At 40.3% G+C, this 25152-nt stretch overlaps 1 protein-coding gene across 3 annotated transcripts in view; it reads left to right on the top strand.

The window, feature by feature from the left end:
- The window catches only part of HEXB (hexosaminidase subunit beta), a 285155-nt gene that overhangs the window by 220626 nt on the left and 39377 nt on the right, over positions 1-25152 (top strand). The window contains exons 11-13 of one of the 3 annotated variants that reach the window (XM_085632320.1): positions 8064-8238; positions 22821-22911; positions 24246-24350. In XM_085632320.1, coding sequence (XP_085488446.1) covers positions 8064-8238; positions 22821-22911; positions 24246-24350 — 371 coding nt within the window. Of the gene's footprint in view, positions 1-1796; positions 1972-8063; positions 8239-22820; positions 22912-24245; positions 24351-25152 lie in introns of all 3 variants that reach the window. The other 2 variants (XM_085632322.1, XM_085632321.1) reach the window with 2 other exon arrangements.

The following is a 25152-nucleotide window of genomic DNA, read 5'->3' as shown; positions in this document are numbered from 1 at the left end:
CACCAAAAATATTTGCATCATTTAGTTTCCTCAGTTCATATACACACACATCTAAGGTTGTCTAACATACATACCCATATACGCAAACAAATCTACTTCTAGAAGACTCACCCGTGCGAAAACACATCCTTTCCTCCTTCCCTCAAAATAAACAATACTTTATAAATTCAGGAAAATCCTGGGAGTTCAACCCCCTATTTTATCTGGGATTATCTTTATCATACTTCTCTGCTCCGTGTACATGGGCCACCCTTTTGTCATAATTTAGATATTCTACACACACACACACACACCTTCCCCACATTTATATCTGTCTCAACCTTTCCGCCTTCCACAACTGTAATATTTGACTTTGTTATTTAATCTTCATATTTTTCATATGTTCTAATCCACATCACTCGTCCAGCTCTAGCCAGTAAGTGACTGGTTTTATATCTGATGCCTTCCATTCATCATCCAAGTAGTTCTTTCCTCTAAAATCATATGCATTGTGTAACGGAATACATGCAACAGGTCTCTAAACATTTCAAGCCAATCCAGTCCATTTACCAAGGCTAATTAAATGAGATTCTTCACAGTTCACCTGTCCATCTAAACCATTCAATTTCCTGGTGATTTATAGTCACTAACTGTACACCTCATACATGATCGCATTTCACTAGAAAAAAAATATTTGGATAAATCCTTTCGAAACAAATAGGAACCCCTTGTCACCGCAGGCCTTCGCGGCAATTACCACCTTTTCTCATGCTTCACTTCCCAGTCAAAGAGAAGGTTTTAAAATCCTAGTTTGAGTGATAATGTACTATAGAAGTTACAGTTCTTTTTGTGCTTACCATTGTTTTTGAGTAGTTTTGTGTTACTGAATTATTGGGTACACCGATGTATGTTAAGAACTCTGTAAGCTGCACAAACCTTCATTAATGTAGGTTTTTTTTTTTTACGTTCTGTTATGTACGTGAACACTGACCCAAAGCATTTTATTACTTTACAGCACGTAATTTTTTTTATCAGATGATCACACAGTAGGACTAATATTGATAAAGTGAAACGATCCTCTATATTTTCGTGTATTAATTAGCTATCTTTTTTTTATCAATAATCCCATAAATGTTAATGAACCTTTCTGCAGCCCTCCTATGCTTCGTCTTTTGCCATTTATATGCATCCATAGTGATTTATACATTTGCATTAGTTATACTTGTAGAACATCCACTCGATATTTGGTGTCCACATTCACTTTCGTCTGGAGACTTAAAAGCAAGTCTCTGTAAACGGGCCAACTCGCACTACTTGTGTGAAAGAAAAAGGCACCTGCAAATAAATGGGGACCACATAATGTCCCCTCAATGGAGGTCGGTTTGATGTCTTGAGTATAGTTTGTATGTACAGATCTGTGGAAGTTTGAAATTACAATCTTCCAATTAATCTAACGTAACATTTCTTTGTGTCTGACATAAATATTTTTAACTGGGTCCTAATTGGCCTTCTCACTTACCAGTCCCATTTATAGTCTCGAACGTTTCTGCTTTTCCTAATTAACATACATTTTTAGCTGCTACTCTTTTTAGTAGTTTAACCCTGCCTGGCTCATCCTTGTCTAATCACTATTTTCTCATTTAGTTGCAGCAACTACCCTATCGATGGATACTATTGCTGTAAAACTAATTAAAAATATATGGCTGTGCATTACTAATATATCGCTGATGAGAGGCCCCTTTATGATTTCATACAATACGTTTGCATGCTTTGTGTTGATTCTGTGTGTAATCTAGATGTATGTTTCAATTTCTTAGCTGAAGTTAGACACCATAATTGAAGTTTGGAAGGAAAAGAATTATCAAGAAGAAATGGCAGCAGTAACGGGTGCTGGGTTTCACGCGCTTCTTTCTGCCCCATGGTACCTAAACCGCATCAAATATGGTCAGGACTGGCAGCAGATCTACGGAGTTGAGCCATCCAACTTCACTGGTGTGTTTCTATCAAATTTTGTGAATACATTTGCATTTAATAGTCCTGGTCTCCAAGAACTAATGTTCCTGGTTTGTTTGCTGTTCTTTTTAACCAGGTGTGCGAAGAAATTGAGGTTCTGAACTGCTCTAGGTCTGGGGTTTTTCATTAGTAATCGGTTTGCTCGAACTGTGACGCTGCCAATATTTAACATTTTAAACCACATTTTGAAAAGGTAATGCTTGAACATAGTTGTATTATGATGCCCACCCAGTCGTGTTTAAGTGACATTCGGGTGACGGAGCATTTACTGGTTCATACCTCGCACAATAAAGTGTTAAAAAATATCAATTTAAGCTTGGGGCATGCATCAAGCACTATCTGCCCCTTAGATATTTCTTCTATTTCAACGGCAGAATGTCTTTGTGCACAATGTGTGTCGGTTCCTGACTATTATTGGCTTACTGTATAGCTCCCCAATTTCCACCTTCTCCTACGTCAAGACTACACAATTGACAGTCCGGTTATAGAGCTGTCTTTAGTGCTAGTCCACAGTGCTGGTCTGGCTGCTTCACCACTCTTGATATATCTCCATTGGGCTGCTGACCAGGGAGCTGGTTTCAGAGACGGATGAGCTCCCATCACCCAAACCTTGCCACATTCTAGTCCCAAAAACACACAATAAGGTGCTCCAAATAGCACCTATAAGCAAATTCAAAAGTCCAGAAGAAAAGGCTTTCCAATTTGTGTACCAATCTTTTTATTTTGTACGTTGTTTCAAAGATTCTTGTATATGTGACAGACTACAGCAGTGTGAAGCTACTTTGGCATTTTTTTTTTGTTTCTTTTCGCAAGGCTGAGTTTAGTTTCCTGACTGACCATGCGAGTCAGTTTTCCAAAGGTAGCTAGCACTAGTAGTACGTGCTGTTTTCATAGTAAAAGCAGAACGTCTGTCTCTTCTGTATGTCTGCATCCATAACAAATATTTTGGTGTGAATTTTAGTTAGGTTGTGTCTGTGCCCTTGCATTGAATGGTGTCATTCTTTTACAACAAGATGCATTACCTTCAAGGGTTTTAGTTCTTCGTAACTGCCAAAACTGCTGGGGAAGACCCACCAACAGCTTCAGGGAAGTAGCATCGGTTGAAACAGAGGCAACGTTCTGGTACTCCCAAAACAATACGAGGTCACAGTGAACTCTGAGTGCAAGTTGAGCAGTCTCCTGCAGTTAATGGATTATGGAACATTCATCTTTAATTGAAGGAAGATGTACCCCCCACCTTTCTTCCTTAATGGCCTTTATCCAGGATAGATGGACCCTGCTAGTGATGGGTCATGGCTTCAGACTACCTGGTTCATCTTGCTCTGCATCACAATCTTTCCACTCCTATCCTGCCTCATTTAAGAACTTCTAGTAAAGCTGTAGAAACTGTTGGATCTAGAGGCCATAGAGGGCTCCTATGATGGGGTCATTTTAGAGTTTTAGTCCAGGTTCTTCAGAGAGGATAAGAGGAAGTTGTGGGTTTGTGTACTATTCTGGCCATCCACCTTACCAATGAAACTTTCAGGATGGGGGCTCTGGGATGCATTCGGTTATTGTCCTCTAGGATATCTATTTCCACAGCTGGAGTGGTTACAGGACAGTACTGAGATCTGTGGCATAGGATGACTGATATTCGTACAGGATGCTCCTCTCCACCTGAATCTTTATCCGGTTAACTGTGCAATGCTTCAATCTGGAGAGTACCTGGTCGCTTTCTCCTTGGGAGACTTTGAACACCCTCTACCAAATGCTATCACTGTCTAAACAAAAACCGAGTCGATCGGTCAACAAGCAACCTAAAAAATATTTTCTGATCCATACCCATCTGAGATTGTCATTGGGTTGATGTTGAATTAAGAGTTCTGCAGGGCAGTGGCCTGTTCCACTTTCTTGAAAGAGTATTTGTCAAGGCTTCATTTCCATGCCCAGACTTATATAATTTTGTGGCGGTGATTTCAGACTTATTGTCTGTGTCCAAGGTGTGCTCAAATTATGCCGGATGCATTTGCATGTGTGGCTCATGGAACTAGGTGTGTGATCTTCAGCCAATCAGGATCCTTGTCTCCCAGGACATTTGATTTTCTTTTTTTGTTGGACAAAGTCATCCTCATGTGCATCTTTCTTCTACCGAGAGCCTCTGGAGACCATGGAAGATGTGATACAGTGGCTAATTTGCTGACCTTGAAATCTAGAGATGTAGCTTATAGTCCTAGCTCTAGAATTAGGCTAAAACTCTTATAAATAAGAGCTACCAATTTAAGCTATTGACTGACCCTCCATTCCCTGAGTAGAATACTCCACTGCCTTTCCAATAGGTATTAGTATTAGTTGTGTGCAGCCAATGCTGCTAAATTTGTGGCTCTTTAAACCTTTTTACATTAATTTTAAAAAGGATTGCAACCTGATCCAAGTGCTGGTAATAACATGATGCCTTGCATTAATTTCTCATTGCAAGTATGCTAGATTGACACAGCTTCTGGAAAAACCTATATCAGACACACATGATCTTACTAATTGCCATCCCATTTTAAATATTCTCTCTGGAGACTATTAGTGATTTTCTCATTTCTCTCAAACTCCCAAGTACAACCGGGGTTTCAGCCCATTCTCTTTATTTTTATGTGTAGGGTCCTACTGGCCCTGTACTTTCATCACTATTTTTAATGTGTTCTTTGCCCACATTTGCCTAATTGGATCTTGTGGCTTATTTTGATAGTTATACAGATCATTCCCTAATTAAACTTCGCCTGAACCCAAAGTCAACTAGAGTCTCAAGTCTTTTCACAATGCAGTTTCGGCCTCCTGCAACGGGTAGATCAGAGCTACTTGAAGCTTAATCCAAAGGGAAGATATTGATAGATGTGAGCAACAACGTCAAGCTCCAGGATATTTGGCAACTGAAGCCAGTGTATTTTCAAATGGTGTATTTTCAAATGCAACAAACATGTAGAAATCCTGTTAGTGTTGCCATTCTCTTGCATTTCTATGCAAACATTTGGTTAAGATAGACCATTCTACTGCAGTGACTAAAAAGATTGTTTCTCGACCTATTTTTTCCTTATCAAATGCAGTCAATTTTGTCATTAGTGTTATCTTTGTTATATGTCTGTGTCTGTTTTAGAAACTCCACATGTAATATCTAAAACTGCAATGTTGCAAGATGCTGCCCCTTTGGAATAGACTATCCCCACCTTCCCCATGGCCACATTACTCCAGTAGTGGCTGATCCATATTGGCCCCCTGTATCCATGATGGCGATATGTAAAGTGTTATGAGTTGCCCATAGATCCCTCTCTGGTGCTCTCCCTTTCTTGATTAAAAAGCTGTCACCGTACTAGTGTACTAGAGTGTTACAAACAGTTGCCTCGTACTATTTTCCAACCCCCTTGGTATCAATGCAGTGAGCTGGAGGCTAGCGCCTGGCATTTTGTAGTGCATTGCTATCAATTGACAGTTGGATTCACTTTCCACGGATGTCATATTACCATAATTTACATAGGACATTTAGGAACGCTCCTGTTTGCTGCTTAATATATCACATATCTTATGGATAGTAAACTCCTCACTAAAAGCAGAATGGCTGTTATACCACTTAAATCCGAACGTAACACACCAAACACGTTATCTAGCCTAGTATATTTTCTTTATTGTGCACTGGTAGTTTGCCACTTGGTTGAGGTTATCTATGCCCCATGTTCAGGTCCTGTTCATTCCAGTCTGTGTGGCATACATGCTTCACATTCCTTGTTGCCATCATCTTTCAACTTGTGTAAACGTATTGGGGATGGGAGCACACTGCTTCACCTCCCAGCACAGCATGATACTTCATGGTAAATCAACAGTTCAGTTTAAACGCTTACTTGAATTTTTGTTGAAGTGTTTCACCAAAGTTGGTGCAGGTTAGTGCTGTGAATCTCTAGACACGTGTTTCCGTATATTATCCTTAATCAGTATAGAGAAATGAAATTCATCTGGGGTTGCTGAGAAAGTTGCCACAATCCTCCTGTCTCTGTACCTCTCCCTGGCGCACAGATGCATCTCCAAGATCTCGTCAGCTCAGTGGCTCAAGGGAGCCTTTTTAAACAGAAGGGCGGTGGGAGCACGCTGCTTCACCTCCTAGCACAAACATATGAAGCCTTTTTTCAGCCAGATGGTAAATGCCCTCCTGAACAGATTCCTTCTTGTGCATGTGAAGTATGGATGGCAATCACCATTATTCAGAACAAGTTTTGCAAAGGACAAATTTGTGGCTCGGATTAAGCTATACAATATTATGTCTCTTTCGTGGCTGATCCCACATAAATTGTTGAGAGACAGCAATGTTCTTAAGGTTTTTGTTTCACCTGGATCTTGGGTTGCCTTTTGCTCTTGTATGATCATCTGTAAAGGAATATAGCAATAACCCTAAGTAGCTAACCACAACATTGTTAAATTGCTGTTATGAAGAAGGGGCCACCACTTAAAGCTCGAGGCTCAGACTGATGTGTAGCATACCTTTCAATTGCAGACATGTTTTGCAGAAGTCATAGCAATGGCGACGCATGCTGGAACTATAAAAACATTGATGTACCTCCACTGTCTTGCGCCCGCTTCCCTATTTATACAGATCAGCAACTCCTCAGGATTATAACATTTTTGAAATTTCTACTACTGTCCGCTTCACCACAGAATACTGTTCTAGTAGAGTTCAGTTTCTGTGCACTAGCATAACCTTTGCAAACTATGTAAAACAAGGAAATATGCCAGAGTTTAAAAAAAGCATACATTCTGGGTACTACAACTTCTGCACTGTGCACAATTGCATAGGAACCATGGATAAAATGTATTTTGTATCGTCATGGAAGTGTTAGTCTCTCTACAAGAGAAATTGATATAGAATGTGTACAGGCACTGAATTTCAAAATACAGACTGAGAACAGTTAGTATTCCCAATTTTCATATTTGGCTCAAATCTCAAGTACCTATTGCTAATGCTGAACAAAAAGGACAAACTACGGGACAAAGACTCCAAGATACCTTTACTTGCCTATAAATAGCTAATTGCTAATTGCTTGCAAATTTACATTGCAAAAGAAAAGCAACACTTGCAATGGGAAACTTCAGAACCTACCAAAACAACCACAAGAGCCACATTCTTTCATTGATTCATAAGCCAGTGTTGTACCCACCAGTGGGTATTCATCATTACAATAGTGTAATCTGGCTCTGTAACATATAAACTGATTCCAATAACCGGTTTATGGATTGACTTGGGGAAAGACTTTTCTTTGATCACCAGATAGATCTTTCACCATGAAACATGGCTATTTCTTGTACTGAGTTGTGTTGCTCAGGAGCTCTAGAAATCTCTCCCTCATTTAAAATCTAAAAAGAGGAAAGTTTTGTAATATAATCCTTTGTTGGATAGTGAACTCTGTGCCTTTTGAGATCTTGGGGATATAAAAGTGTATATTTGGCCACTCGAACTAGCATTTGTTAAACTGACTTATCTGTAGTTATCCAGTTTATGCTTATTTTGTCTATCAATTTAAAATTATCAGTGCCTACAATAAACTACTAAGGCATAACAATCTATAAAATACGGCACCATTCCTAAATGTTTAGATCCTTTCACATATCCAGGTTAGACAGGAGTATTAGGATATAAACATCTTCCTTACTATAATACACAAAAAAGAACATTATGCCATACATGGAAATTTTCTCTATAAGCCATTATCAGTAATAGCCTGATTTACGGACTATAATTTTGCTATATATTTTTGACTTTGGTGGTCAGACTCTGGGTTCTGTCATTAGTCTTAAACACCTCTTTCTGCTTACCTCTCTCCAAGCTCTTACTTCCCTACTTTCTCAATTTGCCTTATCTTCAATATAACTATTTTGTACACCCAACTCATTCTATTTAATTGGACTTTGTTTTTAAAAATGTTGGGCAAGTTGATTATGGAAGAATTTGCGTATGCGTGCTACTGTTAAACTTCCGTCCGCATAGACCATTAGCAGCTGTATCTTTTTTGTGAATTTTGTGGCAGCTGTACATAATGTAGGTGTATATTTAAATTTCTCAGCTGAATTTGGATACCATAATTGAAGTCTGGATACAAGCCAAGTATCAAGAAGAATTGGCAGCAGTAACATCTGCTGGATATCATGCCATCCTTACTGCTCCATGGTACCTAAACTTCATCGCATATGGTCAGGACTGGCACCAGATCTACGCAGTTGAACCAACAAACTTCAATGGTGTGTTTGAACACAACGGAATTGATAGTTGTTTTTTTAAGATCTGCAGTGAGAATTTTCTTCAGCTGCAGTATTTATTTGCTGCAGTGTTGAGTTTTATATAGCACACTCTGCTGTACTAAATTTAGTTCATTCATCCAATATAGGACATATGTACATTTTAAAAGATTATATTTTTGTTGTAGTTGGCATTTCTTCTCAATTCTTTGAGCTGTGTAGTTAACACAATTATGAACAATATGAATGTTGATTTAATAGTCACCTGTGTTTCTAAGACATTTAATATTTAATATTCATATTTGTTTAAATGCATACCAGTGTTCATTACGATCTCATTTCTGTCGCTCATCGTAGTCTCACTAAATGAAGGTAAGTCCATACAACAGAGGTAGGAGACTTTCTTTTGTTGTTTTTTTAAATAATTTGAATTCAGTGAAACTGTTCTTACTCATTTTACGTATTTAACATATTGCACATCTCTGGTACCACGGAAACACTCCAGTTTTGTTAACTTTTTTGTTTATTCTCCATCCGGACATGGGCGCTTCGCAAAACGTTCTTGTGCTCTATCTGTAATGTAAGGGCCATTTGCCTCTGTTTTTAAACCCTTGTAAGCCTGCTTTCCGAGCAGGCTGAAAGTGCCTCTGGCCTTCCTCTTTTGCCTGTATGTGCTATACCAAGTGTATGGTTGGTGCATTGTGGCAAGGAAGCTCCAAACCATGCGCTGCTGTGATGGGGCTGACATTATTTTGCTCTCTATTCCCTTCTGTCCAGTCAGGATGCCACTGAGCAGGTTTGACAAGGGTCAGCAGGTGAGTTTGCCAAGAGCTCTAAGTATGTGGACACACAGCAATTGTCTGACTTAATCATTCCAACTGTTTCACAAGTTTGTTTTATGGTTGTCTGGCAGATAATTCTTCCAAGAAGTCTGGTAATAACTGGCACATGCAACGGGATAGAGGAAAATGTATGTCCAGCAGCACCAGGTAATGTAATAGTGTATGTTGTCTCCTATAGATTTAGAGCTTTAGCAAATGCCCTATACCCGCTTTCTGCTCTAAAGTGGTATAGAGAGAATTCTGCCACTTTCTGAACCACCAACTTTTTTGGGAGATATTTTTGTAAAAGAATGATGGCTTTATTTTGATTCTAGGTAGATTTCCTTTCAAACCTATCCTTCCATCATCCTTGAACCTGATGTCTGTAACTGGAGCAATACACAAACATTTGAACACTTGTTACTCCTATTCACAATTCCATTTTGACAATAACCCAAATACTAGAATGAACACAGGTGCTAGGCAGTATCGATCAATCGGGACATTTGTAGAGCTCGCTATTCACCCGCGAGGGTCTCAAGGCGCTGGGAGGGGGGTGCCTCTACTGCTCAAAGCCAGGTCTTGAGGTGCTTCCTGAAGGAGAGATGGTCCTGGGTCAGTCGAAGGGGGGTGGGGAGGGAGTTCCACGTCTTGGCCGCCAGGTAGGAGAAAGATCTTCCTCCGGTGGTGGCTCTGTGAATCCGTGGGACGGTGGCGAGGCTGGTGGAGCGGAGCTGGCGGGTAGGTGTGTAGAACGTGAGGCGGGAATTGAGGTATTCGGGGCCCGTGTCGTGGAGAGCCTTGTGTGCGTGGGTGAGGAGTCTGAAGGTGATCCTCTTGCTGACGGGGAGCCAGTGTAGGTCTCTCAGGTGTGCAGAGATGTGGCTGTGTCGGGGAATGTCCAGGATGAGTCGTGCAGCTGCGTTCTGAATGCGCTGGAGTCTTTTCTGTAGTTTGGCGGTGGTCCCAGCGTAGAGGCCGTTCCTGTAGTCCAGTCGGCTGGTAACGATGGCCTGGGTGACTGTCTTCCTGGTTCCAGTGGGGATCCACCGGAAGATCTTTCGGAGCATGCGGAGGGTGTTGAAGCAGGAAGATGTAACGGCGTTGACTTGCTTGGTCATCGTGAGGGAGGAGTCCAGGATGAAACCCAGGTTGCGTGTGTGGTCCGTTGGCTTGGGGGCGGTGCCCAGAGCAGGGGGCCACCAGGAGTCGTCCCAGGTGGAGGAGGATGGTCCGAGGATGAGGACTTCCGTTTTGTCTGAGTTCAGCTTCAGACGGCTGAGCTTCATCCATTCCGTGACGTCTTTCATTCCTTCCTGGAAGCTGGCTCTGGCGGTGGCGGGGTCGTTGGTGAGGGAGAGGATCAGTTGGGTATCGGTGCAAAGGATATTATGTTTGGGCTGCCTGGGGATTTGAGTAACCTTTTTCACTTGGATATCAGACTAAGAGGACGAGAATGGACCGGAAATCATGCTGTGCGGGACTATAAATCATGCTTTGCGTGACTATATTAAATTTACATTTGAATACTGGGACGTCCTAGAGCGGATTTTTAGATTAAAACAGTTAAACACATCAGCTTCTTCCTCTGTTTAGTATGAACAACTCCGCTATGTCTCCAAGTTGCAGAACCTCATCCTACATTTACATTTACATTTACCAAAAAGCCATTCAAATCAGGCACTTGCCTTGGATTGAACAGGTCTCTTTGGAGAGCAACAGACTTGGCAAGGAGAGCTAGAGCATGCTGCCTGGGCATTTGAGCTCCTCCAGCAGTATCCCCAACAATACCATCATTTAAGGCTTCAGATGAAGTTAGGCTAACAAACCACAAAAAGGTCTACCACCCTAGTAGCAGAACCCTCTCCCTCCCAACCCCATGCTTTTGAGGTCCGAGATCCACCGAACACCCAGGCTAGCAAGGGCAACATGCTGCCCAGTCCCCTGCCCAACCTGCTTTAGTTTTCTCTCAACTGCAGGTGCCACTCTTTGATAAAGGTGGCAGAGCATTACATCCCAAAAGTGAGTTCTGCAAATAGTCATGGTTACGCCCTGCTATTCCGGTTAGATCCACTTCATATTCCATCTACATAAGAGCCGCTTTTGGGGAACCATTTGTCCATTCTGCAGCAAAACGTCCATGCTCTTTTTGACAAAGTAGCCATGGAGCGTGTTCTGGATTTTAATCCATATTTCCTGGTGCTGAAGAAGGTCAAAAGCCTTCGTCCTCTTTTAGATCTTCGTCCTCAACTTCTTCCTGATAAAGAATAAATTCAAGATGCCCATGCTGGCCCAGGTTCTATCTGCCCTGGATGTAGGAGACTGAATGATAGCGCTAGATGTGCAGGATGCTTATTTTCATATTCTCTTCCTGCAGGGCACATTCGTTTAGTTTCCTGCAGTTCAAAGTGGGCCAAGATTATTTTCAGGTTTCTCTGCTCCACTTTGAACTCGCAAGTGCCCCTTCGGTGTTGACTGACGTGATGACAGTGGTTGCAGTGCATCTTCAGAGATTGGGTATACCTGTCCTTTACTACTTTGATGACTAGCTGTTGAAGGCGGACAGAGTCCGTTATAGGCCACCTCCAGATGACTGCAAACCTTCTAACCTCTTTGAGGATTCTCAATCAACGTGCCAAGGTCACACCTGACTCCTTTCCAGAGGCTCCGGTTCAATTTACCTATTCTGGATAAAGTGCTGTTTCGAGCCTTCACCGTTGGTCAACGAGTCCTGGAAATTCAGGCTATGATCCCAATGTTTCAACCTCTGAAATGGATGTCAGTGAGAGTGGTTCTGAGATTTCTTAACCTCTTTGCCTCCTACATTATGCCTGTCAGTGGGATCTGAAGTCTCTGTGGGGCCAGCAATAAGGGAACCTGTAAGATACCACCGATTTTTCGTAGGAGACTGCAAAAGACCTGCAGTGGTGGCTTCTCGACCTCCACCCAAAGCAGACTGTGGTGACACTCATCACTGTTTGAGAGGTTATCTGGGCGAGTTGGCGAACAGAGGACTCTGGTCTTCACTGGAGACTCAGCTTCATATCAGTTTCTTTGAGTTGCAAGCCATTCACTTGGCATTTAAAGCCTTTCTTCCAACCATCAAAGGGAGGCTGGTCTGGGTCCTTGCAGACAACCCTGCCAAGTGGTATTGCAACAAGGTCATTAGCCCTGTACCAGGAGGTTCTGTTCCTCTGGAACTGGCTTTTCCTGAGACAAGGGTCTGTGTTCTCCATGCCACTGGAGTCAAGCTAGCTTGGCTGATTAGCGGTGAAGCCCCAAAACCAGTCCTAAGATGCTTGTTTCCAGTCCTGAGAGGACCTGGCCTGGCCTGTTCGGTCTGGACTGTTCCCACTGGGAGCAGGGTCAAGACTGATTTGCAAATGGCTGGGTACAAACTGGAATTGCATGGGGAGCAAAAAACGATGAATTTAGGCGCAGATCTCTGTACTGGGGGGAATGTTTGACATTGTTCAACATTCTGTCCATCAATTGTTCTTTTCCCACAGTAATCACAACACCGAGACCACCCTGATAAGTCAGACTACATCTAAACCCTCCGCGACCGAGGAGAAACAGCAGTCCTGTTCCTCCTTGACCTTTCGGCAGCCTTCAACACTGTATCCCACCACACACTGAAAAGACTCCACCACATCAGCATCCAAGAGGATCCAGATCACCTCCTTCCTCATCAGAAGAACACAGATGGTCTGCGGTGTCCCCCAGGGCCCATCCCTCAGCCCCAAACTCTTCAACGCCTACATGATCCCACTAGCCAACATTATCAAATGTCAGTCTCAACATAATATCCTACGCAGACAACACCCAATTCATCCTCTCAAACACTGATGATCCTACCACCAGGACCACCTTCCACAGATGCATGACCAGCGTCTCAGACTGGATGGAGTACAGCTGCCTGAAGCTGAACACCTGCAAGACTGAAGTACTGATGTTCTTCAACAGCAGCAATCCATGGAATGACTGCTGGCGGTCATCGGATCTAGGAACTGCACCAACACCCTTTGACCACACAAACCTAGGAATCTTCATTGACCACCAGCTCACCATGAAATTGCAGATCAACGCTATCTAATCCGGTTGCTTCCTTTCTGTGCATGCCACAAAAGATCTTCAAGTGGCTACCCCTGCTCAAGAAATGCACAGAAAAACGGGTACTCATCCCCAGCCACCTGGACTACAGCAATGCTCTCTACGTAGGGCTCCCCACACATTTCTTACAGAGACTCCAAACCATACATAACACCGCAGCCAGACTCCTCCTCTACCCCCGACACATCACACCCCACCTAAGGCAAATCCACTGGCTCGTCGTACAGAAGAGATGCTAATTCGAGCTGCTGACCCATGCACACAACGGTCCAAAAGGCTTTCTACAACCAAGGACTCGCGCACATCAACCACAGCTCGAACTTCCATCAAGAAGATTAAGCTGTGCCTCCCTATCACTTGCCCACACTCCCCGCATCTACCCAAGCAGAGTGGAGAACGCTCTGTCTCCTTTATCACAACAGACTTCAAACAGCCTTCCCATGCAGCTCCGGTCTATCTCCTCACTTCCAGAATTCCAAAAGGCCCAATTGGGTGATTAGCTGTGCTCTGTAAATCCTGATTGCATCTTTCTCATTGCAATAACTTCAGCTCTTGGCATGAGGGAGCTTCTGTCTCTTTCAGCCCAACCATGTTACAGCACCTTCTTTTTTCCATACAAATTGGTGCTACGGACCAGAGAAGCGTTCCCAACTAAGGCTGTGACTGCTTTTCATGTCAGACATACTTTGCTCCACCTCATCCTTCAAAAGAGGAGGCGACACTCCATTTTCAAACTGAAAAGACCATCAAGCTTTTTCCCTTGATCGTACCAAGGACCATTTGGTGGATGAGCAGCTCTTTGAGGCTTTCTCTGGGGCAAAGAAAGGCAAGATGGTGGAGACCATTTCATGATGGATAGTCCTGTGTATTAATATCTGCCACATATTGGCTAAAAAGCAGCGTTTTGAAGGTTTAAGGGCTCAGTCCACCAGAGCCAAGGCTGCCACCACTGTTAGCCTGCGAAGTTCCTATCCATGATATGTCAGGCTGGTATATTGTAATAAGTGCATATGTTCTCGAAGCACTATTACCTTGACAGCCAGCTCCGTCGGTATGGACATTTCGCCCATTCAGTCCTGCACGACTTTTTGGTCCAAGCCATCCCACAGGCCCACCACCTTGGGAGGTACTACTTTAGTATCTATTCACAAGGTTAAGAATCGGTGGTTTTAAGTATCTATAACCATACAAAGGTACTTAACATTGGTAACACTCTTTTTGGTGGATTCCTCACTACCCTCTCACCTCCCTATTTCGCAGAATGGTGTATTTTTCCATAGATAAAGGTCCCAATCTAGAGATCTGCACACAATCACATCTGATCAGTCATTGTGCTCCGTATCCGGGGGCACATACAGTCAAGAAAGCAACTGATGTCAGCACACAAAGAACAGAGCCATGGAGCTGCACAAAGCCATTCTGGCATGCGGGAGCAGTGCTCTGAAAAAAATCTCTGAATCCAATCTGGCACCGAAGGGTATTCACAAGGTGGGGAATCTGTTGATCGAGTATCCACCAGAAAGAGCATTACTGAAGGTAAGTAACTTGTTCTTTTCTAGTATTTCAACTATTGTGCAGAAGAAATGTTATGACTGACTAATATTTTGGGTTGTTGGAGATTAGATTCAACTTTTTGTGGCCTATTGTGCAATCTGAGGCTGCTGTAAAGGTTTTAGTTTCACTGTTACAGCTATATAGCAAAAAACCTTTAGGTTTAATAAAATATAATTATGGCTTACCAGTGACCGTAAAGTCAAACCCATATGTGGGTCCCTGAGCTGAAGAGTTTCTATTTAAAAATGCAGATTGAGAGCATGGTTAGAAAATCAGCTACCACTACCAAAAGGGATATTGTTAATACTGCTGATTTCTGCTTGTTTTTGCAGCCCTTATTTACAATTTCAATCTAGGGTTATAACCATCTTGTCATTTCTACAACCTTCTGAAAGTTCCATTAGGAACAGAAGATCACATCGAGTAGATTACTATGGGTTTAATATTAACATAAGAGAAAATACACAACCTGCTCGGCAGGTTTTTTTGTGTTTGTTTCTGAACTATAAGGGTGAGTATATCCTTGTACATGCTTATATGCATTTTGCTTTACTCTGACACTAACAGAAAATGTTTTGGAATCACCTAGAATGTATCTTTCTTGCTCTACTGGTAGCGAAGAATGGGGGTTTTGAAGTGGGAGAAATGTAAAAGATTTATTGCAGTTGAAGATTGTTTAAAAGATCTTTGCAAACTGGCAACACATGAGAAATCCATAATTTGAAACATGAAATGCTCAGGCAAATATGGTTTGATTTAGAGTGAATTTGAAATTGTATATGTTTGATTTAGGATTTTAATTTTTTTTATTGCAAAATTCCATATGCCAACAATTATACGTCATCCTCCATGTTTAAATTACAAATAAAATGTATTAACCTGTATGTAATTAAATGCTGTTACCAGAGAGCAAAAATTAAGATCAACTACAACCAATCAGCACAGATCTGCCTTAATTATCAATTCACTGCAATTATCAGCAACCAAACCGTGCCTGTTAAGGCCACATACTTCATCAAGAGTGTGATCCACAAAATCATCAAATTCTGACCAGATCCTGTAGAAGTTTATATTCTAGTCCTCACCGGTTTGAGACCCATCTGAAATTAATTTGATAGGGTTTATTTCCAATGATATTTAATCTGGCCTCTAGCATGTTTAAAAAAGGTTGTCTTTTCCTTTTTCCCAAGCCTTCTTTCTGGAGAGTACTACCCAATAAACTGAACTATGGCCATGAAGCTATCTTGCTGCCATTACTGAAATAAGAAAAATAAAAAATAATTCACATAATTTTTCCAGGTTAAGCCGGAGTTGGAATAAGGAATTATGGAAATAAAGCACCCACGGTATTAGACATAATTGAGTAAATTTGAGGGTTGTGGTAGTGATGCATCCGTTTAGTTGTATGTTTAGAAGAACAAGTCTATTCTCCAAAATGGTCAAAAATGAGTGTGGTATCTTTAAACGTACATTATTAAAAGAATAAAAAATATTTGCAAAAACCTTTGAATATGCTGTAAATATGATAATACAGAAAGGCAAATGAGCATTTTAATTGGTGCTATTCGTAATCTGTAATTTTGCTTAAGAAACCGCTTCAAAATTAGGATTGTTTAACCTAACCAGATTTTCAGTTGACCATACCCCCTGCTAGCATGTAGGCTCCCAAGACATGGGGTAGAAGTTGAATTGGGTGATTAAAGAATAGAACTTGAATGCCTGGATATGCTGTACTGTCTTAATTAGTGGAGTTTTGTCTCTGCAAAAACAAAGCTATGTCATCTGCATTTCATTTAACAAGCCCTACCTTGGTACATGAGTAAATGGACATGTGGTGCAGATTATCTATGTGCCAGCAGTTTTTTGAAAGAGAACAACCCAGATGTGTCCCTTTAGTGACCTTCGCCGCACAAAATTCTTGAGAATTGATCAGCATCCTAGTGGAGGAAATTTGATACAAAAAGTTGAGTTATCTGGTGGGTTAGACAGAAAATTATTTATTGTTAAAGTAAACCAAACCCTTCCAGGTCAAATACCTTTTCTGCAATCAATACCATTAAAGTCGCTATTCTTGCAAAATGGAAAACAAGTCCATTGCTTCTGCCAGATACTGGATGTTTCATACAAAATGTTGTGACCATATCAAGCTGTTTTGTTCTCTGTGAACCAGCTCATCTATGTGTATGGATGTTCTCTTGGTTAAAATGTTGCCCATTATTTTACAATCTGCTGTGATAAAATCTTATCATAATGAGCTAAAACTATTCTTTTAATGGGATCCAAATCTTTAGCAACTGTTCCTGTATTTGGATATTTAATAGACTAGATCTGATAATTATTTTTCCTCTGTCTAGCAGTCCCTTTCTAAAGGTTTGTCTGCATCCTCATTGTCTTCATAGACCTGATGGCTAATGGTCTGACAATTGATCACCACCATGTGGATGGAATAATCGCTCAGCATTAACATTCTCCCAATTTCTGCGTAAATCAGACTTTTAAGAACTAATATAGACTTACTAGCACTTCACAGCTACGTTAGGAGACCGGTTTTAAGTCATGAAGTCAATCTGGAAGAAGGTAATCTCCCACAAAGCGTTGCTTTAAAAACTTCCCATGGTTTTGTAACATCTGCTGACCCTGTTATTTACACAAATATGTGGAATAAACTTTTTGGTTCTAGCTGTAACACGCTCAACCGTCAGATGCTCTGATCAAAATGCCATCTGGGCTGAACAGCTGCATTAATTAAAGCAATCCAATACATTTTCTACCCCACATCCCTCAATAACTTAGATTTTTTTCTTTATCTAGTCTTCAGACAGTTGTATGTCAGAACAAACATTTTGATGTGTTACTGTATATTGTGATCTACACGGATCCACTAAGTCAATCTTGGAGAGCTTTGTTTTAAAAAAATATACTCTATTTTTTACTTATTTTGAGTTCTAGAATGTGAAGACTGCAAATCGATGAGCAGTTTATCTCCCTCGATATACCCCTCCCCTTCCACCCCCCAATAAAAAAGATGAATTCCAATGAAATCAGAATTTGGCAGGGAAGTGACTAGAGGCTGACCACCATATAGATACTATTACTAAGGGAGAATGCAATGCTTATAACACCTCCATACCTCACACACTTCTCCCAGCATGACCTTTATAGACCTAATTACAACTAACATACTTTCAACCATGCACCCAAAAGACTACCCAGGAAATCAATGCCGACTGCTAAGGATTTTCTCACTAAGTAAGCTACCTTCCCAACCGCCCATGACGTGTGTTCGGCCTCCAAATGGTATGATTGTGCTATACAAATTTTGATGTAATACAATCACGAGATCTTCTTCTTTTATTACCAACATAGACCAAGAGATCGGATATTGTATGGCCCTCTTAGTCCAATCTCTACTTGACCACTGAGTACCTTCCACTTTGACCCGGGAGAGCCCTCCGAGAGCGAGAGAGTGCTCTGCCTGCCACATTGATGAATAACTATGCTGTAAACACAGCTTTTCCCTTAGCATTTTTTTATAGCAGCACATTAGAATGCAATTTTCTCTACAGCACCAAAAATCTGTTTGTCCTAAATGTAACCCTGTGTAAGTAGTAAGAAAAAAGGTCTTGCACACCTTCAGGGATCTGTAATTGTATCTAGCATAACGCTGAATCAATTTACAACAATGTCATGCTACCCCCACCACCCACAGTACTTATCAAACAGAACTTAACCTTCTATATATTTGGAAGTGTACTTTTCCAAGGCTCTGACTTCTTTGATTTCTGATTTACACCTAGAAAAGACTGATCTTCATTCTTAACATTGAAAACATGAAACCTTCCTGCCCAAGTATTTAAAATAGGATCGCTGCATCATAAATGCTTCTTAAATCCTTTTTTTAGAATCTGTTTTTTAAACCCTAAAATCTTCAAAATTCACCAGTGCAGTCCAATTAGTGTGTTCTGCTTGGCAGTTGTAAATGGCACTCTGTGCACATGGAAGAAATGTGTTTTAATTCAGTTCACCATTGTGATCACAGTAGTATCATTCTCTTTGTCTTTTATGAACCTCACAAACCATAGGTTCCAATGTAGGGAGAGATTTTCTAAATCCTGTTGAGCTTTAACAAATCCAATCTCTTTGATCCGTTTTGTCAGCTGGGAGCGAGTTTTTGCTCAAGTGTCTTCAACATCAGAAACCTTCTGCTCAAGCTCTGACGTATAAAAGCCTCAAATGCAGAACTTATCACCATTTACTTTTTTAGGGATGTACCCGTTGCCTCTAGTGAGGTCTTCATTGCTTAAATCCAGCAGCATATGGTGAAGTTTAACCCATGGATTCTTCCACTTGAGATTACCTATTTACAGAGTGTAGCATAGCACTTCAACATCTTGAACTGTATCCTGTGCCTTCTCCAAAATAGGAAGGCATGAATTTTGAGAGGATAGCAGATGCTCAAGTTCCATAACTCTAGAACTCTTTTCTAAAGGCTTGGCTACTTGTTCACAATAATTCCAAAGGGTGGAGTAAGAAGACATATCGGGGTTTGCTTGCCTTCCCAGAGCCTAACTATTGAGGAAACCCCAAGGTGCTATATTCATCCCTCTTTTCCTATCCAAAGGGAACTCCCTAGGGTCTTAAAGACTCTCACTCACTGGGATTCCCAGTGGCATGCTTCATCATGGAGTCCTCATCCAGGTACCTAGAGTATCTAGACTGGCTCCACCCTGTAATATAAGGGTGCCCTTTGAATGTGCTGGGGGGTCCTAAGATTAAAATTGTCTAAATGGTCCTAAAGATTTACTTTTATTGTCTAGGGTACGTTGACCAGGTTAAAATAGGTGGGGGGTACTCCGTACCAGAAACATGTTTCATTTCCCCAACACATCACTGGGCAAATTTTCTTTCTTCAGGGCCATACAAGAATCCCATTCATGTGCTAAAAACTATTTGTTCCCATTCCAATGTGAACCACTCCTTCCCCTCTATAATGCTTATCATACGTAACAACCTGTTTCGTCACCTATGTGCGTTCCTATCGAAACTTTCAATTTACTGCTCCATGAAGATAGAGGCCGCTTTTGTCAAAGGTCCTGGCCGACCGCCTACTTGCTTCCTCCTTTCCCCACATCCTCCATGAGGAAATCTTGACAATCATCAGTGAAATCTAGGAACCCCCACTCCATTACTTGAAGCGGGGAAATGGCTGTTTAATCAAGTTAAATGATTTGAATCTCAAAACAATATACCAAAACATAAAAGCTTTCATCAAACAAAATTATGAAATATTTTATTTAATTCACAAACGAATATATACAAACTTTAATGGAAAGGTTGGAGCCTTTCTAAATTCAATTGAGGCCACTCTTTTTTTCCATACAGATTCTGTTTGATGCACTTGCACTGCTCCCACGATTCAATGTGCGGATACTAAAATACATTTTTAGCCTACAATTTCGAATCCCTTCATTTTTACAGAACGTTTTAAATGTAATTGTACATTTTTTTTCCTTTATTTATATACACTGTATTAATCGTTTATTATTTCATTTTCTAAGCAGCCTTGGACCCCCTGAGTAGGCTTTGTTGGCTTCCAGGGGTCCACGTTACCTTTGGCCCATAGCATTATCTGCTTCTGTATCTCCACAGTGAGCCTCTAATGTGCTGCAGAGAGCTCAAGGCCTTCCTTGTTTGATGGACAAGAGTCTGCCTTATGGCTGGGGGAGTTTAAGGATCAGATAGCACCATGAGGCTTTGATTATTTTTATTTTTTATGTTTTTTTTACAGAGTTTTATATAGCGCAAACTTGACCCTAATCGGGTATCGGAGTGCTTTACATAGCACCAGTTGCATTGCATGACACATTCATTTTTGTTAGGCAAGGGGAGATGAAGGGATTTGCCCAGAATCACAGGATGGTCAGCGTCATTGCTGAGACTCGAACCCAGTTCCCCAGATTCGAGGTCGACAGCCGTAGCCCAACTCCTCTCCCCTAATATGGGTAATGATAGGATATGGGTGCTCTATAGAATAAATGAATACAAACTTTTGGCATATTTATCATTGATTGGAAAGCTACTCCAGTAGATCTCATCCTTTGTTTAGAGTTGATTTGTGATCTTTATTGGGATTCACAATAAAAACGAGAAACTCTGGACATTAACAAGTCTAGCATTTTCTGGAGTTCTTCCACTTCCCAAATTGTTCATATGTGTGTATCTCACAGGGTAGAAATTACTCATAAAAGTACATCATCTGGAAATGTGCATTTTCAATCTAGCGTTTTCCTTTCAGAGGTAAAATATTCTTTCCTGTGGAGAAACCGGTTTCTCCCACTCCTATGAAATGTGGGCATGTTCCCCTTTCTGCCCTGGAAATGCACTTTTCACCTGCCTTAGGCAGGATTATTTTTACATGTGTTTCCAGAAGATCAAACTAACAAACAGCTGCATTTTCATAAGCTACCATCAATCAAAAAATTTTGAAGGTGGAAATTGCATCATACTGACAGAATTTGCACTGTCCTTAGTGCATATGGCGTTTTGAAACTCACTGATTCACAGAATCTGGATGTGGAATTTTAAGAACAAAATGTTTGTGTATGCGAAATTGTTTATTTTTAAAGGGTTACTTCGCTGGCTGTTGCTTAGTACTCCGTTAAAGTTTATTTGTTTGATATATTGCCGACTTGGCAAAACGAATATTGCGATCAACACATACAATTAAAAATATCGAAAGATTAAAAAAGAATTAATAATACTGTACATGTAAAAAAAAAAGCTGTATGTATAAATTGCAAAATAATTTCATTTCAGGTTAGATAAATTATGCAAAAATAATAATACAAGGGAAAACTAACCCAATTCATTCTTTAAGAGCGTATAAATAAGACTTCGAATGCCTGCTCACCCTCTACATGCTTTATAACATTTAATCCATTGGTTAGAACAAAGATGCCTCTGTGATAAAATTCATACGAGACACTGGGTTGATTTCAATAGACTTTCTTGTGCCATCTTTTTGGGAAAAAGATAAAAGGAAACCATCAGTTCTAGAATTGTACCATGGCAATTTAAAGTACAGTTCAAGACACAAAGGTTTATAACATAGACTTCATATGGAGTTCAGTTTAATAGTAATATAAAAACTTTAAAATGAAGTGCACAGCGCATTCTATATAAAACGTGACTATATTGTAACTTATTTAACTGCCCTCATCCAAGCATTTATTGATCCCAACACCCTTATAACAGTCCACAAAAAAATATTGCATTACTATAAAAACAAGGATTCATGATAAGGTGCCCGATGCTAGCTCATTATATTCCTTAACATAGCAGCTCTTACAATCATTTGTCAAACACATCATCTGCTATGCAGCTCAATTTAAAAGTTAGGAATGTTACATACCAATAAAAGACAGGGGAGAGTACAAAGTGCCTAGTGCGAACACCTTATATTCAAACACATCATATTGCTTTAATACAGTAACCTGATGTTTTTTCGGTGACCATAGTGGTTTCATCCTTGGCAAGGTCACCGGTCTAATTTCTAACAGTGCTCATGCTAAATCACTGTTTTGACAGTCTTTTAAATATTGATATAGTAAATGTATTTTCTTATGGGGTTTGGTATATTATCCCGAAGATTTTAGATGAAACAAATTGGATGCACCCTATGGGAATAAACCTTGCAAAAGGTGTGAATGCCCGCTTAAGATGCACAATTCTATTAGCTACCACACCTTGACACCGCCTGGGTTTCTCTTGAGTTTTCAATAGTTGAAGGAGAATGGAGTATGCAGTACCTCATTACCCTCTTTAAGGAAACTTGCACTGTCACTGAGCAGTCAAATGCTTTAATTTCTGGTTCTTTCACCCAGCAGTAAAGGGTGAACTAGAAACAATGGTTCAGTTCTATTGTGAATTCTACAAATGTATTCTTTCAGCTATGGAGCCAAATACAGGAATCTAAATGTTCAAACAAAAAAGCTTGATTACCGGTGAAGATGACCGTGGTTAAACATGTCACTTTCGATGTTTATATATTGGTGTCTGTCAGAAGTACGTTTTAATTACTGCATTTTCTAAATGCAGGCACTGAAGAGCAGAAGAAGCTAGTGATTGGTGGTGAAGCCTGCCTTTGGGGTGAATTTGTGGATGCAACAAACCTCACCCCAAGATTATGGTAAGCAGTATTTTGAAAGAATAGTATCTTATGAGGTTTTGGTTTGACTATGCAAGAGTTCAGAGGTCTAAACGCTTGTAAAGCAATAATCTCTCCATGTACTCTTTAGATTTTATACTTTCCTTTAGTTCCTTGAGTTCCAAGAAATTACTTTAGTCCCGATTCACAAACTGCATTTTGAAGTAAGGTAAGTAGTACTACTTCCTTTCTACAAAATGCAATTCACAGACCTACAGGTGGAGCTCTCCATCTCTCTCTCCTTATCTTTTCTGTGTGGAAATCTCCTCTCCATTGGCACAGATCTCCACACATGTAAGTGTACTGTTTTATAGTAAATGTGGGAAGAACTAGCGGAAGTGGTGAGGAAAAAGAGTAGTATCTACTACTAAAGTGGAGGAGGTTTAGATAAATGAGAGGGATTTAGAGAGAGACATGCTTATACAAACACGCACCCATGAAAGAATAACTCCATTGTCATTCACAAACGACACTTCTAAAGTTACTACAGTCCTAAAAATGTAAACAGGCTCAAATGTACTTTCATTCCAGCCTTGAGTATGTAGAGCACCACACATTGCAAGCCACATTGCAAGCCACAGAGACTAAAACACATTCCCGTAGAAAATAACAGTGACCGAGAAATAAAATAGAACCCCACAGGAACTAATGTTAATGTAGTTAAATATTAAAATTTTAAAAATATATAATTATTTGAAAAGTTAGTAATATGCTTTATTTAAAAATACATTTCTTTTATTATAAATGTAAGAATTAGTTACCTTAAATCCAACTTGGGACAATTTACTGAATACAAAATAAAATTAAAATCCTAGTGAGGCTTGGTAATGTATCTTTGTTTATTTTTTTAAATGATAAATATATTCATTTAATTTGAGTTAATGTGTTGTGACATGCTTTATATAATGCATTCAAATATTTATATACTTTTTTGTAAGTTTAATAAACTTAAATAATTGTCACCATACTTTCCCTCAATAGGGGAAACCTCCACCAACAGGTGTAAAGTTATTCGTAGTACCTTTACACCTGTAAACTCTGTTGTAGGAGGCTCCAAGCCCTCCTTTCAGGAGTGGGGATATTCAGGTCTACACCTGGATGTACATCTACACTCTGAAATGGTGGAAAGAAAAGTGTAGAGTTACATCTAGGTGTAGGAATAAATATAACATTGTGTAAATCTGCACATAAATATTTACCATTATGATTTGGGCGCATAATGATTCATGGTACACTCCTGTAAATTATAAATCTACATCTGCGTGTGAAATGAGTTTAAATAAATCTTATACATACATATGTTTTATTTATTGTAGGCCTCGTGCCAGTGCAGTGGGTGAAAGGCTTTGGAGCAGTAAAGATGTAACCCAATTAGGTGACGCTTATAACAGACTTATTGGACATCGATGCCGCATGGTCAGGTAAGATTTTTTTTTTTTAAATGCACTACAGTTTCTAAGTTTTAAAGATTTAATTAGATCTGATCAATGTTTATAGGCAGGACAAATAAATCTCGTCTTACAGGTTTGGAAAACCTTCAGTGTAAGCAGTTCTGCATTGACTTTGGTGTTGCGTGCAGTAACTCACAAAACTATTCCATTTTGAAACTTTAATATTGGTGGAAACACTGACAATGGGCGTCTCCAAATTCAGAGTCCGTAATGATCTGTAACTACAAAGCGAATAGAATGGCAAGAAAGCCAGAAAATACTCATCAGAAAATAAGTTCTCCGGCATGAGAGGCTTCTCTGATTGATATGGTATTATATTCCTTCATTGCCATTGCAGACCACTTCATAAAGTTTCAAAAATTGCATATTATAGCTTGCCTATACTGGAAAAGACAATTGGACATAAAACTAGCATTAATTTGCTTAAATGTTTCCACCCTCTTTCTATGCCCCTCTCCTGCCCCCCAAGAACACTGGAGCCTTTAGGTGTATTGAAAAGTAGAACACTTAGCAAACAGTCCACCAAGTTATCTTCAGTATTTAATTTCTTTCCCCACACGTTGTACGGAGGTGGAGGATATCAGAACACTCTGCCTCTAAGGCAGTATTGAAATTTTGTTATGCCCTTATACCGCATCGGAGTTATTTTCATCACTCTGTGGATATTGATTCACCAAAATGGCAGGAGTGACCTATAACCACGTGCCCCCCCCATTTACATCACAGGTTGACATATTGTACTATCCTTAGCCCTTAATGACAATATCATCCT

Source organism: Triturus cristatus, chromosome 2_1 (genome assembly GCF_964204655.1).
Source record: "Triturus cristatus chromosome 2_1, aTriCri1.1, whole genome shotgun sequence".
NCBI lineage: Eukaryota > Metazoa > Chordata > Amphibia > Caudata > Salamandridae > Triturus > Triturus cristatus.
The sequence above is the reverse complement of the archived record's forward strand: the minus strand, read 5'-3'. Positions and strand labels throughout refer to the sequence as shown.